The sequence below is a fragment of the Thermobia domestica genome, chromosome 8 (genome assembly GCF_964235325.1).
Source record: "Thermobia domestica chromosome 8, izTheDome1.hap1.1, whole genome shotgun sequence".
Lineage (NCBI taxonomy): Eukaryota > Metazoa > Arthropoda > Insecta > Zygentoma > Lepismatidae > Thermobia > Thermobia domestica.
The window spans coordinates 17030061-17047591 of NC_137461.1; the positions used below are offsets into that span (position 1 = coordinate 17030061).

General features: G+C 36.5%; 1 protein-coding gene across 3 annotated transcripts in view; it reads right to left on the reverse strand.

Annotated features, from left to right (window-relative positions):
• LOC145692723 (Na(+)/citrate cotransporter-like) overlaps positions 1 to 17531 on the reverse strand; it is a 69641-nt gene that overhangs the window by 25212 nt on the left and 26898 nt on the right. For 2 of the 3 annotated variants that reach the window (XM_081768146.1, XM_081768144.1), the window contains exons 6-8: positions 11801 to 11938; positions 6885 to 7004; positions 2424 to 2666 (exon numbers count right to left, since the gene is read on the reverse strand). In XM_081768146.1, coding sequence (XP_081624272.1) covers positions 2424 to 2666; positions 6885 to 7004; positions 11801 to 11938 — 501 coding nt within the window. The remainder of the gene's footprint in view (positions 1 to 2423; positions 2667 to 6884; positions 7005 to 11800; positions 11939 to 17531) is intronic. The other variant, XM_081768147.1, reaches the window with a different exon arrangement.

Consider the following 17531-nt stretch of genomic DNA (forward strand, 5'->3'; position numbering starts at 1 on the left):
GGCTACACGGTCTATCCCTCTCTCATATAAGTCTTCAACGTATTCTTTCCATCTTCCTATGACCTCATTTCTCTCGCTGACTACCTTTCCATTCTTATTTTTACTGCCATCGTAATACCCCCTTGTTTCCTCCGAAATTCCACAGATTTCACCTCCTTATACATTTCCTTATATTTCTCAACTCTTTCTAATTCTTCTATGTCCTCGCATTTTCTTTTGTGGAACTCTTCCCTCGCTCTGTCCCTATATATATATATAAAATACTTAACTAATATTTTATAAGAGATCATATAGCCTATATCTATTAAGCAAACATTTAAGAAATATCTTCATGAAAAACCAACGAATTACCAAAGAAGTCTACAACCAAAGGCCAATAAATGAGACCTAGTCAAAAATTGACAAACCAGTCTATGGATTAGAAACTAAATATGGCAAATTTTATAAATGTACCACAGATGCTTAAAGAAGTTAGAGGAAACAGAGATTAATCTTGAGAGATAGAAACCTGAAATAAAGAGAACAGTAATCCTGGAATTAACCTATTGTTGGAACTCCATATCTAATAGAATATGCAAGAAACGCCTTGCCACCTTGCTGAAATAAGTTACAAATATTAATGGTAAATTAAATATTACTCTCTATAATAATGCGTTTAATTATAAAGTAGCTATTCTGGGTGTGGAGTACATTAATTCACTGGAGTATATTTATTCATATATCTTTATTATTAATGGTATATAGTAGCATTTACTTATTTTATGTTATATATATTAGAGAATATACTATGTATATGAGAGAATTATTCCCCATATTTAAGATCTCATCATATTCTTTTTTACAGTTAGCTAATTTCAAACGTTGATTTTTTACATGCTAGTTTTTGCTTTTTTAGGAGCCTGTTAAAGAGGCTAGCTGAGAATCCCGTTGTGCAGAATCCTGTATTCTGCCTCCCTAGCTTGGAATTTTCCATTCAGGTTGTTGGCGCTAAAATTTTTCAAACGAATTTTATGTAGCTATTTTTTTTTTTTAGCAGGTCAAAACATATAAAAAGACAGTCTTTTTGTTCGTTGCTGTGCATTGTAGGGGTCCTTGAGTATAGATAGGATCTCGGCCAGCCAAATCGCTGCACTGGAAGTGAATAGTGCAGTTGGGGAGTATCCCCTTATTTACTGTATGTAGTCAGATGAGAGAATCTGCTGCATTACAGATTCGTTAAAGTAATTGGGCTTTGGCCATAAGATAGTTTAACCATGATAGGGAATTAGGATTTTAAGGTTGTGTTTAGAATATGGATCTTACGCCTAAACAGAGGCTACTTGCATCATATATTGATGGATTAGCATGTTCGCTACGGCAGTGTAAAACTGAGTTTGGATCTCAATGCTATACGAGTCATCATGTGTCTCGTTGAAGGTTTGTCCGTGGATGCTTAGTAATGTTCAAAATCTGTACAAATGAAAATATCACAAACGAACAGAGGTAATAGACTGCATAATACGGCACAGCACAGAAATGAAATATCGCACGAGCCACCGGTGACTAGTAACGCAGCGAACGTGTTAAAATGCAAGCATTAAGACTACTATGGAGTCCATGTCCAAGGCGAGTGACGTCGAATAAACTTAGGTATTGGTTCCGCCCTAGTGGCGTAGGAAATTTGTTTGAATCCGAATGCGTTTGGGTTCGATCTCCTGTGTGTGTGTACTTTTTTTTTTATAGCACAATTAGGTGCTGTGAATGTTTAGATTTTTTCTCACTGTAACTTTCATGCAGGAAAGTGTGAGAGTGGGTGTTTACCTACTTCCTTATTCCTTGAACGAAAGGAAATTTTAATCTGAGCCGTGGAGTGAAGGCTGACAACCTAATCTCTTGACCTCACGTGAGGTTAAACTTTACATCACGCTCTGACACTGATATTTGTAATGAGATATCTTATGTAAAAAATTCTATCATTGCCAGGAACTAAGTATTTTTTTGTTTCATTAAAAGTGATTACGGATTTAAAGTGTTATACCGTATTTTACGGACCATAAGACGCACTTTTTCTTCGACAAATTGCCTCCAAAATTCAGGCGTGTCTTATACTCGAAATTAATATAAAAATGTCCAGAGTTTGATTTAAAATTCCCGCCAGTCTAACAAATGGCCATATATTCGATGTCACGGAAAACCTATCTCTATCTGGCAACATTGGGTCCAAATGGTAGCAGCAGTGCACCGATACGATGAACACGAGTTGCGGGAACTAGGATATGCAGACCATAAACTTTGTGAAAAACTGGAAAAAATGTTACGGTAATTTTTTTTTAATTGTTTAATAATTAAGGCGTGTCTTATAGTCCGTAATACAGTAAAACATTTTCAATAGTGTGTTAATTCTAGGTTACTCCGTATACTAAAGCTTTTAGGCCTATACTTACATATCCAGTGCAACGGGTTTGCCTTCGACCTCTGTTGCCAACATTGGATAATAGTTGAGGAAAGTCCCCCATCCAGTCATGTAAAAAGGATTTAAGAAGAAACAGAGAAATGCAAACGCTATGAACAAGAACACCAGTGTCACATTTCCAAACCGTATAGGACCAAGTTTATGAAATTCTCTAGCAAAGAACTGCTGAAGTTTACGTTTCCTGTTATCTTTCTCCATTGCGGTTATCGTTCGACTGCAATTAGAAATTATATTTATTATGTAGTATAATACGTGAAAGTACAAAACTGGAGTAACTTTATATAACAAAAATGCAGAAGATAACTTAGATTGATTCTTCACGTATGGAAATGTAACGAAGCAAAAATATTGTTTTACGAAAGGTTTAGATTGCGTGGATAGCATTGTGCCCGGCATGTTATAATGTCATGCTGTTTATGAAGTTGATTTTTCTCTCTTCTTCTATCCCCATTTCTAGCCAAATCCCTTTTCATGGACATGACTATAGAGAAGATAGGAGGAAAATTCGAAACGAGGTTGTACAGGAAAGAATGAGATACCAGGATATACTGCCACAAGAGGATTGACGTAGACAGGGGAACTAAGAAGAATTTCATACAGAACGTAAAAAAGAGAATAGAAATGATAGATAGCAACGAAGAAAGAAGGAAAGAAGACATAGAAATACTGTGCCAGTTATTACAGGGAAACGGATACAGAAGAGAAGATTTAGAAGAAAGAAAAAGAGGAAGAAAAGAGGAAGAAGCAGAGAAAGAAGCAAAAAGATGGTTTGGTATTGAAAGTTTAGGCGAGAAAACGGAGATCCTGAAGAACCTGTTGATGAAGAAACGGATTAAAACTTACAGGAAAGGAGGAAAGAGGAAAATAGACTTAGTGAGAGAGAAAAGAGAGAAGAAAGAAAAGGATATAAGATCAGAAGAGGAAGGAGTAATGTACCAGGTTAATTGTAAAGAGTGCGATATGAAGTACATAGAGGAAACAGGAAAGAGATTAGAACAAAGGATAAAACAACATAGGGATGATGCCAGACTAAAAGGAGAGAACAATATAAACACATTAAAGAAACGGGAGATGAGATAGATTGGGAAGGAAAAAAAGGGTTAGAAATGGAGAAAAGGAGTGTGATAAGAAAGTGAAAAGAAGCCCAGTGGATTAAGAAATACGGGAAGGAGAAGTTGATGAATTGGTCTAGTGGACTTGTAATACATGAATCATAGGAAAAGATGATAGACAAAATAGAAAGAAAGAATTAAAAGGATCAACACGAGCTGCTAGAGCAGGTGTACTACGGAAAACACCGAATAGAAAGTGTAAGTGACAAACACCTAATTGAGAGTATCATAACAGGTGCGCAAAAGAGAAAGTGACTACACTAATTAAAAATTTACTTTTTAGAGCCAATTAAAAGTTTACGTTTTGTAAAGAGAAAGTGCATTGCATATAAGCTGCATTTAGATTGCATATAAGCTGTCAAAATTGGATATTTGTCTCAAAATGTGTCTGAGGAAGGCTATATTACGTAGCCGAAACAGTAACACAAATATATAATCTTACAATATATATACTGCTTTGGTCAGTTGGAGCTTTACTGACAAAATAACTTTCCTCGGCCCAAGTTTGAACCCACGAAAAAAAAGCAATTTTCATTACTTACCCGCCCGCTAGCATACTCGGTTACAAAGATCGACAGCACCCGGCTTTTGATTTGTGCTATATATATGCTACGTGGCGAGAAACGGATAACTCCATCCAATCAAAACCGTGTATTTACCTGCTATCGCTAGGGTCAAGCGTGATTCAAATATATGCCAATAGACCTCCCTTCTTCTTCTTTCTTTGAAACACCACGAATGCGACACAAAAAAAATTTGCTACTGTCTTGAACAAGACTTGTCGAACTGACACACAATCATAGTCATACGTCTTGCAAATAAAATAAGAAAAATAAACACACTGCTGAACAAAACTGCACTTATTTAATATAAAAACACATTTACACGTGACGTTTCGATCTTCTAGCCAAGATCCTCATCAGACGTACACTGCTGATCAGGTGTACGTTTAATGAGGATCTTGGCTACCCTTTCCCGTACGCCTCTTGCCCAAAGCCCTTCTAAGGAGTCCAAATCCACAGTTCATTGAACTCGCATCTGGATACTTCACTGTTATTTCGTATTTCGTAAAAGTATAACCTATATTCTGGTAGACTTCTTCATATCCTGGTAGATGACCTTAAGGTATGTGATGAAGGTTCATGTTGATGGATGCGGCACATGGTGATCTCGTTTCCGTACATTTCTACTAGCTCCTGCTCATAGATTGATTTCAATATCTTCTGGTAGAACAGAGCATTGATATTGCAGTTCTCTTCCATCCCGACAATCTTCAGTTTACCTTGGTAGTAGTAGTAGGGAACTACCATGAACCTGTTCGAGAAAACTTCTCTGCATGTTCCGAACCATTTTGAAATAGCTTCTCTACTTTATCTCTGTACATTATGACTCTTGGTTCGCCGCAGTGGAAAGATACACTCATGCCTCATCCAATGTAGCGAGGTACCGCCACGTTTGATTTGTCAGATACCATGGCTACAGCTTTTGAGCATTACACATACGTTCTCGTCGTGGGTATCAGTAAAGTAATGATGGCTATTCTTGAACACCGTTTGAGCTTGCTCGTGGCTAAGCGGTTTGCATACGCACCTTTAGAGCCCTGTTTTTATTTATTTATTTTTTTGGCGGGAGATTATGCGGTTCGGATCTTACCTTAATCAGTAGTTTAACTGCCATAAAGCTTCACTGCTGAAATCGATGCTAAACTAAAAACCAAATTAGATCAAATTGAACACCTTTTCTTCAAGATTCAATCGTTGGTGTAAGGTACAGTTGTCAGTTCCCGAAAACACCAAAACGATTAACCATCTGTCTGAGTTCTCTTGCATGGATATTCTGAGAAGTCTTGCCTGCATACTAGTCGTAGCTTCTGTGAATAGGTGTGTCCTCGTCCTTTTTGTTGGACAATCGAAAAATGGGGCCATAAGATCCTTATTTTTCCCGATCACGTACTTCAGTAAAGTCCAAGTAATGTCACAAGCTTTGTTCATTGGATTACTAAACTTTGAGTCGTACGGGCTAGAACTTAGCCCTCCCAGAAAGCACAAACATTCTTTCACAGTTCAGACACTACACAAAAAGTCACATCTGATTAAGGCAGCGTTTTCCAACCGTTTTCAACTTGCGGCACACTACGGGTGTAACTTGGATTCTCGCGGCACACTTATAGATATTATTATTTGTAAATATAAAATACCGTGGTATTTTTTTCTGTGATTACTTATCTCCTTCTCACAGAGAAGAAACCTTTATCACTGGTTTTCCCCGTGGTAAATCACTATGTTTATTTTTCATTTTAATTTAAAAACAGAAAACAATTATAATGAAATATTGGAATCAGGTTTTTAAAATTACGCTTTCTTTTTCGAAAACTGCATCCAACCTATTACTAAGAAGGAAGATCACTAAATAATGAACGAACAAAGAAATCTCTTTTACTTTTAAAACACAAAAGTAGGTAATTTGTCGAAAGGATTGAATGATATTTTGAATTTTCAAGTTACGAAATAGTTTGAACAATAAAGAAGCAATAATGGTCATAACAATAACAAATACTTTTTTCAACGTTAGAAATGTACAGAAAAGTACATGAAACTTAAAATTGTAGATTTATAGTAGAGGTTCGTAGTAATGTGCAATGCAAATATACATTTTCCCCTGCGTTTTGCAATTTGATTGCTATAGAATTAATCATTTTGTTTCGATTTCCTCGCGGCACACCAGCGGCCCATTCACGGCACACCGGTTGGGAAACGCTGGATTAAGGTTTTGCACGGGACAAAAGTATCACAATTGGTCAAACACGTGGAACAACCTTCTGGTCAAGAAAATTTTACGAAGTATTGATCTCAATGGTATTGCTCATATTCTACTTTTCAAGTTTAAGATGTTCGCTCGCTTAGACTTTGATATCTCTCATAAGAGAAACATGTAACTTTTCTCTTCTGTTGTTTTAACGTGCTTACTTTTCGATAGCTCTTGCATTTATCTTTTATTGCAGTGCTTTGATACGCATAATCTGTCAGAAAGAAATAATAGATTCATTGAAAAGAGAAGGAGAGAGAGAAAAACTATGCTTATTAGAGCTACGTTAGTAAACTTAAAGTTCCTGTATAAGACGAAGTTTGAGATCTCTGGGTCTGACTGATTCCGAGTCAAGAGTCGCAAAGTTTGTGACACGTTACACCACTACTTCGTACTAGATTTTTTTAGTTCTGTGCTTATTAACAAAGTTTAATACAAAGTATTCCTTTAGTTTTTCTATAAGCAACTTAATAAATAAATAAATGATTGTTTTTTAGTATTTTTTCATAACGTACCGTTTGCGTAAATATATTATAACCAGGGAAATCCAAACTAGAAATGTATTAGCGATCATTCCAGGGACGCTAAGGGCAAACCACGATCCAAAGTTCAGGTCTGAAGAACTAGGATAAAATCTGTAAAACAAGAAAATAAAAGTGTAATGCAAAGCAATACAAGATATTACAGATACATTGATCCAGATTACATATTGTCTAATTTTTTTAACAGAATATTTGTATGTCCGTACTTTGTTATTTATCTATGTAATTATATAAAAATAAAAGTGACTGTTTATGACTTAATAACTCTTGAACCACCCGACCAATCTCGATCTAATTTTCAACATAGATGAAGTCCAGGCCTGAGATGGTTTTTATTGTTTCATTTTGATGATGCAACATAGGGGAGGGGACGAGGATATACAGAGTGGCCCAAAAGTAGGAATACAATCCCGTACTGATCGGTCTGATTTAGTTTCTTTCTTATCTATTCTTAATTTATTTTCATTTATACCTTAAGCTCGGAACAAACCAAAGCAAATAAATTCATTATCTTAATAAATTAAAATGTCATAGTTGATCGATGCTGGTCTGTATACTTATTTTTTTGGACGCCCTATGTATATATATATAGATAGATAGATAGATAGATAGTGTTTCAAAACAACACCGACAACGTTTGGGAGGTTATTCCTGACACCAAGATAAGACAAAAAGTATAGACCAACCTGGGTGCACAAATGCTTCCTTTCGGAGTTATACGCTGCCGAAAACATGAAAAATTGAACTTTAAAAGTCCATAGCTCCAAAACTATGGAATCTACCGTAGTCGGGTCAAGACTTCACTTAGGAACTAGTATGTGCCCTATCCAAATATCCAAGTTTCAGAAGCCTGTGGTACTTCCACAAAAACTTTTATGGAGGTAGTTAGAGAGAACTTCAAATTATATGCCCGTATCCAAACTTCCTCTATAAAAATTGCTTCGTGAATAACTTAAGATTGTGAAACATGTATTTTTGGATAGCCCACATATTAGTTCCTAAGTGAAGTATTGACACGACTACGGGGACCCATAGTTTTGAAGTTATGGACCTTTAAAGTTCATTTTCTCATGTTTTCGGCAGCCTATAACTCCGAAAGGAAGCATTTGTGCACCCAGGATGGTCTATACTTTTTGTCTTATCTTGGTGTCAGGAATCACCTCCCAAACGTTGTCAGTGTTGTTTTGAAACACCCTGTATACACCCCACACACACATACATACATACATACACACACACACACACAATATATATATATATATATATATATATATATATATATATATATATATATATATATATATATATATATATATATATATATATAAAATCGATATTAGTGTCGAATTCATAGTTTTGGGGGTTCCTAAGTTGATTGGTGACATTTTCGGTGCCCTTTATAACTAAAATAAAACGTATTCTTCTCATGCGAAGAAAAGGCATTCTACTAGTTAGACCCTATGTTTAAAGAGACAACTGATATTAAATCCTTCAATGACATTCTCTTACAAACACTCTGTAATACAAATAAAATGGCAATACGTCCGGTTCCATTTGCCGATTGCGTGTCTGGTAATGTTTAGTGACATCACAAATGAATCGTTGTAACAACTCGACTAGGTGACATTATATTCTCTGTACTCTCAAGCATAATTATTATAGTACAGTCAGGTTGACCATATAAAGTAGTCCTCCCCCTGATGCAGGTCCATATTTAGGTAAGTGCTATTCTGTATTCGAGCACAGGGCGGCAGAATTTAGGGGGCGGCAAAATTTTGGATTTTTTAAAATATTCAGAATAAAGTAATATTTGAAACTAGAACCCGCAGAGTCCCGCGCAAGCGCGAGAAAATTAACGTGTTGAATTCGCTCTAGAGTAGTTACTACTTAGCTAGCTTATCTGATTGTTTTTAAGAAGTCATCCTCTTCCAACCCCATCCCAAGGGGTAAGGGTGAACTTGAACATCGTGAAAGCTGATACGTTAAACTCAGCGAGCTCGGAAACTACGAACTCAACACCAATGAAATGTAAAAATGACATTATGGTTGATTAAGAATTAATAGAATGTATTTTTTCCGTACAGTAAATTAAAACCTACATGAATAAATTACATGCCAGTATTGAGAGAATGTGTCTCCAATGGATGAGTGGTTAAGCTCATTGCCTTGTTGTTAAATGATCCCGGGTTCGAATCCCGTGGTTACACAAGTGGTTCGGATCTCAGGTTAAGTTGTAGGTCCCGTCTTTAGTGCGTCATCATCATTCCATGGAAGGCAAACTACCATGGGTTCATCTTGCATAGGGACGTTCGGTCAATCACGTACCTTCGGGCAGAACACCACATCATAATCATGATTGAGAGAATTAGGCTATTTAAAATTACGTTGTAACTTTTGTAACTTGTAATACCTAAACTGTAACTCAACAAGAGCTGGTATGTTTGCAAAATCACGGCTTATTTCCTTGTTTGAGACATGAGTTTGTGTGTGTAAGAGGAGGAAGTTATTTAGAGCACAGGGACGTACAATATATAAATACGGGCCTGCTCTGATGTTACTCAAATCTAGTGTGCTAAATCAATAACTGAGGCGCTTTGTTTTGCTTTCTGTTAGTTAAAAGCCAAGACTGTAGGCTGTGATAATTTACATTTCCTGAAACATACTTCGGTATATTCGGCGACTCTTCTGTAAGCCTACATTCTTGCACTGTGCAAATATTGTTACACGGTTCGTGTTGATCTGTTAGCTTCGAATGCTACACGTATACCATTGGAAATTTGGACTGCCGGTTCCTTGCACTCATGACGTCTGCATTTTTCAGTCGTGGCATTTCTCCTGGTAGACCAAATCTTGAAACTATACATACCTTTCCATTCTATTTAACTGCACTGTATACTTGCTATTGCTAACATACACACGCAACATAGCGTTAATTGATAAACTTTAGTATTTATGAACTGTTTACAGTAAAAATGTTCCCATCTTTGGCCTGCCAAAGCCAGCATTGTTTTGCGACAATATGATAACAGAGGCAAATATCGGCATGTAAGACTTAACAACGAGACAGATAACATTTGGATGACTTCACATATTTGAATGAGTAAGAATGATCGGAAAATTTGAAAAAAGGACGAAGTGTGACAAGACATTAAGCCGTCTTGAAAGAGCTGGATGATGTTGGTATTAAAAATTAATTCTTTTTATATCCTCAAATCTCTGGAATTCTGAACTTTCCTGTGTAATGTATTCAGAAACTAGCTATTTATAAAATATTATTATTATTATTATTATTATTATTATTATTATTATTATTATTATTATTATTATTATTTTGTTAGTTTGGGTACTATTTTATTTTACGGCAGTGTATTTTACTTTTGGTTTACGAATTTAATTTATTATTTACTAGCAGCGTTCACCCCGCTTCGCTGCGGTCACCCCGGAACGCAATAAACTTTGTTACTTAGATAATTTTTACTTTTTCGCTTTCAAGTGATATGATAAAAACCATAGAAGATTGCAGTAAATCTTAACATTATATCGCCTGTCATTTATGTTAACCCGCCCCGCTTCGCTGCGGTCATCCCGGTGCTGGCATATTGTAAAAGTGTCTGTAAAAATAAGCAAATCAATTAAAAAATTTTAAACAGAAGATTCAAGCTATTTTCCGCTGTATATCGCCTGTCATTTATGTTAACCCGCCGAGTGACACGGTCATGCGGGTTGCATATAAATACGTTTATTTTTACCTATGATGAACTAATAACAAAGGATTTGTACGTTATGGACACTTGAATGGTCAATTATCTCAAGACACTGGTAATTAAAAATTAAAGTGATATGATAAAAACCATCTAGGGTCCAAATCCTAATAACCCCCCAAAAATGAAAGAAATTGGTTCAGCCGTATTAGCGTGATGAGCGGACAAAATTTTGTACGTTCTCTTTTATATATATAGATCATCAACTGAAGCATGCTGGGAATTTCCTGGCCCGCCATATAAAATTGCCAGATACTTCAGTTGACGTAATTGTCTGGTGAGTGAACTTCCATATTTTTAGTATGCTAATTTTTTTTCTTTTTTGTGAAAGTAAAATTGAGACCTGGTGCTATTACATTGCAGATAAGTTAAGATATATAAGAGAAAACGTAAAAGAGTGTTGTATTTAATACATTTTGAGATATAATAATAATTATTATTTGTCAGTATTTTTTAAAACTTGAGGTTGATGCCATTTTTGCTAAAAGGACTATCGTGTCCTCATGGTATGTCAAAGTAATAATGGACTATAACATATTACATAAACAAGTAAGGGCTAACAAGTGTTTATCTATATTTAATCAGTTTCGTAGCTACGTTCTTTTTCTTGTTAGATATTTGTTGTTAATAAAATATTTTTACAAATGTTAATTACCGACTTTTGACATTTATAAAACCAGCAGCATAACCCCCAAAAGCATTTATAGAATATATGTATATTTCGTTTAGTGCTAGAAACCAAATTTAACTACTCGGGAAGGCTTTCTACTCATCCAGCTGTGTGACTGTTTTGTCTCTTCGGCCTTACAATGTGCTTTCTAATACATTTTGGATTTATTCAATTTGTCTTGGGTGGGTTGTGAGGATGGGGAGAGAAAATTGTTACACCTGAAACCTTATTCGTAAAACTGTAGACAATAATACACAAGGCGGTGTCCAGCCAGGATGTTGTGGTTATATCCTACCAAAATTATCAAGTTTACACTAAAAAACTGACATTATTTTCTAGTTTTCGTAATTTTTTTGTTTGTTTTTAAAAAGATACGGGCATAGTTTTGATAACACTGATTATATGATTTGTATGAGATTAATGGTGCTTTGTCCATGAATGAAGATTATATTACTTACGTTTCAAAGTCGCCCATCAATACAATATTAGCTGGTGCACTGTAGATATTTCCCGTACCACCAATCGTTGCTGAATAAGCGATGCCCAGAGAGTAGCATGTTAAAGTATTAGTGTCAGAAGGGAACGAGTTCGTTTGGCTGTAAGAAAAGAAATGAAGAAATAAGAGAAAAGATATGAAATCAAAATTAGCTTCAGTAAGAATGTATAATGTAAGGATCCCCACATAAGGACAAGAGCACATGTCAACACAACACGTGCTGTTGATTATAAACAGAAGAGCAGAAGAAAATGCGACACAAAAGGCACCGAGGATCGCCGAAAGAAGACGGACCTCACGGAAGGACCCGCAGAGGACAGATAAAAGGCGGACCACCGAGTGACCCAGCATCAGTCGTCCAACTGATCAAATCACCTACACCGCTCTGAGGTCGCACTGGACTAGGGGTACACCTATCCTTATCCGAGGTCGCACTGGACTAGAGGTCATTACTACAACCAAGCCTCACGAAGCTGCCTTGAGCTGAGGGGGCTATCAAGACTCACCAGAACCGGCAGGTGCCTTGGAGACTGCCTTGAGAGAAGGGGCACCGTGCAAACACCTATTTCCTCTCATCTGGATATAACGAGGTAGACACTATTTTACTCTTTGTACTCAAAGACATTTTGTATTTAACAAATTTTATAATAAATTGGTGAAGGGGATAAATCTCGGTCCATTATTGACTCTACCAAAGAAGTAGTGGCAGCAAACTATAATTTCTGCCCATATTTGTTGACAGAGTATATAGCAGTTACATTGCTTCAAGTTAATCGCCTGCTATGTTTACGATCTTCTACCATGCTGATGAAAGGCGCTCATACTGTCAGCACATCCATGTGGTCGATGTTTCTCAAGGTCTGCATTGTGGCACCGTTGATGGGTTCTGTTGAGTTGTAATACTTCTAAGGAAATAATTCTTCCAGCTTGACTAAGAGATCTTAATCGCACGGACTCACATCTGGAGAATACGTTGGATGCTCAGGTCATGGGAAAAATCTTTCACAGCATGATGAGTTTTGTACGAAACCCATGTTTCATCCCCTGTGATGATCCGGTCCAGAAACTATTCTCCTTCATCGTGATATCGTTGCAAAAATCTCAATGCTGACCCCCGGCGCCTTGCTTTGTGTTCTGGAGTCAGTTGCTTCACACAACTTCTTGAACAACAAGCGCTCCGTGACAATGGTGTGCAATAAGAAGCGGAAAATCTGCGGGAACTATCCGCTGAGTTCCGTTATTGTGAAGTGACGATTCTGCATGATACGTTCCTGAACAAGATCCACAAGGTCGACTGTGATGTTTGGTTGGCCTTCCACTGCGCTCCTCGTCATGCACATTTTGACGTCCTGCTGCAAATTGTCTACACCAGCCATGCTCCATTTGCTTGCTCATGACGTCAAGTCCATAGACCGGGCCCTCTGACGATGGATTTGAATCGGCGCTATGCCCTGTGCATTCAAAAACTTTATCACTGCTCTAACTTCAAATGCGGCGGGAGCTGGAATAGGAACATGTCTTGAACCACTCCTACAACGCTACTGAGAGCAGAGTAAAATTCAAAATTTGCAGAAAGTGAATGGAAAAGAACATGAGGTACGTAAAATAATCAATTATTGCACTAAATTCATGGCATGTGATCATGGGAAAGTGCAAGACAAAAGACAGTGAGCAGGATGCCCATATATATCCATGGTAGCAATATATGGTAGTAGGATATGAATGACAATATCCATGGTAGCTGCCAGGAAATTTATTTATTTAGATAGATAGATGAATACTACAGGTAAAGATACCCATTCACAGTATTCACAAAACATAGATAAACATAATAACAGTAGAGTAAACAGACAAGTGATAATTTTAACAACTGGTTAATCATCGATTCTGACACTTAAAGAATTTACTAGGCCCTACTTGTTTAAAATTTAGTAAAGGACATTTTGAATATATCAGTATTTGGAATCAGTCACACAAATTATGTTGTAGAGGTCACACATGCTCCAAATAGGTGAACTTTTCATCATATTTGTTTTTAATATTCTACAGTGAAAGAAGCCAGATTTCGGACGTCTTCTAACGTTGGGAACTTTAAATTTCAGAAGTTTAATTCCGACACTTGGATTTTGTTGTTAAAATTTTGTATAAAATGTAAAGTAGCCGAACTTTTCTTCTGCTTGTCGAGGGATACAATGTTCAGTTGTTTAGTTAAATATTGATATGTTTCAAATTTAGGATATATGCCTGTTTCCTTAACGACACCAATGTTCCAGTCTATTTTACATATTACTTTGTTAACCTTTTCACGATCATAAGAACTGTAGACAAGGAGAAATATATTTTTAAAAGCTTTTCAGGCTAAGCTGACATGAAGATTCCAAAGATTGCCAATGGACGTTGTTTACTTCAACTGTTGCCTAATTATTAGATCAGCAACTATATCAAAATATGGTGCTGGTCATCCAAGTAATTAGATGAAAGGTGAATTTTTCAGAGTTACTATTTCACACGAATTCTTACAATCTACTGAAAGTTTCCATCAATCCCACGCCGGCTTCTCTTTCAAAATGGTGTATAACGTCTCAAGATGGCGGTGTAAGATCTCCATCCCTCTCATAACTTTAACAAATATTCGTATATTTTCATCTTGTAGAGCCAAATTGCAGAAAAGAAGGTCAACGTGTTAATAATAATAATTATATTAATAAACGTTACCCATTGGACGACAAGTACATTTTTAAATTCAATATGACACGAAAAATATGACTTTTTCTCGTTTTCAAGATAAGGCTAGAAATGAAAATGAAATCTTTCAGTTTAACGTCCCACGATTATGCCTATTAGGCTAAGGGAGACAATGATTAAGGCAAGTGAGTGATGATGGAAGTGGGAGGAAACAGGAGCACTCAGTGGTGCTATTCTATTTTTTAACAACCGGTTCTCTCTCTCTCTCTCTCTTTATATATATATATATATATATATATATATATATATATATATATATAGATAGATAGATAGATAGATAGATAGATAGATAGATAGATAGATAGACAGAGAGAGAGTAGACAGATATAACTCTCTTCGGAAACAAACTATACAAGGTAGACAAAAGCAAACTTTGCATTGTATACCACCAATGACAAGTAGAGACCCACACAGCACCCTAATACAAGGTGGTGTGACGGATATAGTTAGCACTGCAAACATCTCGGAAATAAATTATCCAAGACAGATGGTTGGTCAAAAGTATTGGAAAAACCTTAATCCAGCAGTGGATCGATAATTGTTTTTAATTTATGTATCCGTTTCAAGTGTAAATAGCCTGACCATTACATTCATGTGATCCCAGTTCACATTCTTGATATCTGAGCATTTGAGAATAAGAAATAAACGGTTATACCTTGTTCTGAGAGATCGTATGTTTAATCTGTAGTAGAAAAATTTATAAAAACAAAGATATTTAAAGTAAAATTTACTTGTTCCTGGGTATAATTTGTAAAATTTACTGTTATGACTTAGTATAACAAACGGTTTTGCGAACGCGGAATATTTTAACAACCGATTCTAGCGAACCGGCTGAATAGCACCACTGGGAATACTCCGAGAAAACCCAGGAGACGATGTTATCCACCACAAACTCACTTGGCGGGGATCGAACAGGGGCTTCACGCACCAAAGGAAAGGGCTCTACCACTGAGCCACTGTGTCCACTGGCTAGAAATTTCACTAGTTTCGTGAACAACACTTACACTAGTTCGCTCAAGTATTACATTTCAAACAACTGTTTGAATGTTTTATGATTCATAGAATAGAAACTACAAATTGGTGAAACGGTTGTAAATAACGATACAAGAAAATTTATCAATGTTCAAAGATAAACAAATCATTACACAATATACTACAATTGCATATATGGTTTAAATGTAGGTCATGTTATTTAATACATTTGAATCGTATATGTATTTTCTATATGCGTAAAATTTAATATCGTTTGAATAGGTCTACATAATGCATTCTAAATATTTAGTTTCCTCTTGAAATGAAATGAAATCTTTCAGTTTAAGAGTCTTCATCCCGGCGAAATTAAAATACCGCTAATTTTACAGTAATTATGTGATATCTTCAAATAGATAAAAGATAATCGAAATGTGGAACAAGAGCGCCTTAGGCAATATTATTTTACATGAGAAACCGTTATCACGACTCACTTATCTGCTTTCGATTTCGAGCCATTTTGAAAATCGGCATTTATTTTCGCGTTTCTAAACGGCTGAAAACGGAAAGCTACTAGGTGACTTGTGGTAACGGTACCTCATGCAAAATAATATTGTCTAGGGCGCTCTTGTTCCATATTTCAATTATCTTTTATCTATTTGAAGATATCACATAATTACTGTAAAATTAGCGGTATTTTAATTTCGCCGGGATGAAGACTCTTAACATCCCAAGCTTATGTCCTTTAGGCTGAGAACACGGATTGATTTCCTTTCCCAAATGGATTACATTAAGAATAATGAACGCCCAAACTTAAATCCATCTCATACATAATTACATGATTTAATGATTTAAACTATTTATACAATAAGGCCGCGCTGGCTTAGTGGTAGAACGTTCACCTCTGGTGCGTGGGGTCCCTGGTTCGATCCCGGCTCGCGCCAAGTGGACTTTGTGATGAACAAACACCGTTTGCGTGGGTTTTCTGGGGGTTCTCCTGTTTTCTTCCACTTTATTCATTCGACCATTGCATTCATTTCTCATCATCTTTAGCTTAGCCGGTATAATTTTGCGACGTAAAACTAAAAAAGATATACAATACCGTTTATAACTGCTTATGTTTTTAAATAGAAGCAGTTCTAAAATTAAGTGTAGGAGATGCATAGAAGCAAATTTGATACGACGATCAAGAGGAAAACAGAAGTTTTAAAGTGAGGTAGAAAAAAAAACATGAAAAATGATCAACGTAAGATAATCTGGTGGAAAAGGAACATGAGTTTTGTTACTTAGAAGGTAAAATAACCAATAGTATATTTGGTCTGGGAATTAATTCGTGCGGTTGGTACGCACACATTGAAGCTGTAGTACAAACACAAAATACATAAATACCTTAAGAAAAATATTGTCCATCGCTAGCCACCACTTTCGCCCATCTGTCAGGCAATGTACGGATTCCGTGGCGAAAGAAGTCCTCATCCTTGGAAGCGATCCAGTCAGAGACCCATGTTTCGATATCTTCTGAAGAAGTAAACCGCTGTCCAATCAAATCGTTGTTCATGCAATCGAACAAGTAGTAGTCCGAAGGAGCAACGTCTGGTGAATACGGCGGGTGGGGTAAAACTTCCCATCCGACATTTTCTAAATAGGTTTTGACCGGTTTTGCGACATGTGGGCGAGCGTTATCATGTTGAACAATAAGTTTATCATGTCTGTTCTCCCATTCTGGTCGTGTTCTGGCCAGAGCTTGCTTCAAACGCATTAATTGTCGTCGATAACGTTCTCCATTCATAGTTTCACCCGGTTGCAGCAGCTCATAGTACACCACACCTTTCATATCCCACCATATGCACAGCATAACCTTTGCACAGTGAATATCTCGTTTTGGTTGTGATGGACCTGGTTCACCTGGTTTCACCCAGGCCTTTTTTCGTTTAGGGTTCTCGTAATGGATCCACTTCTCATCACCCGTAATAATTCGA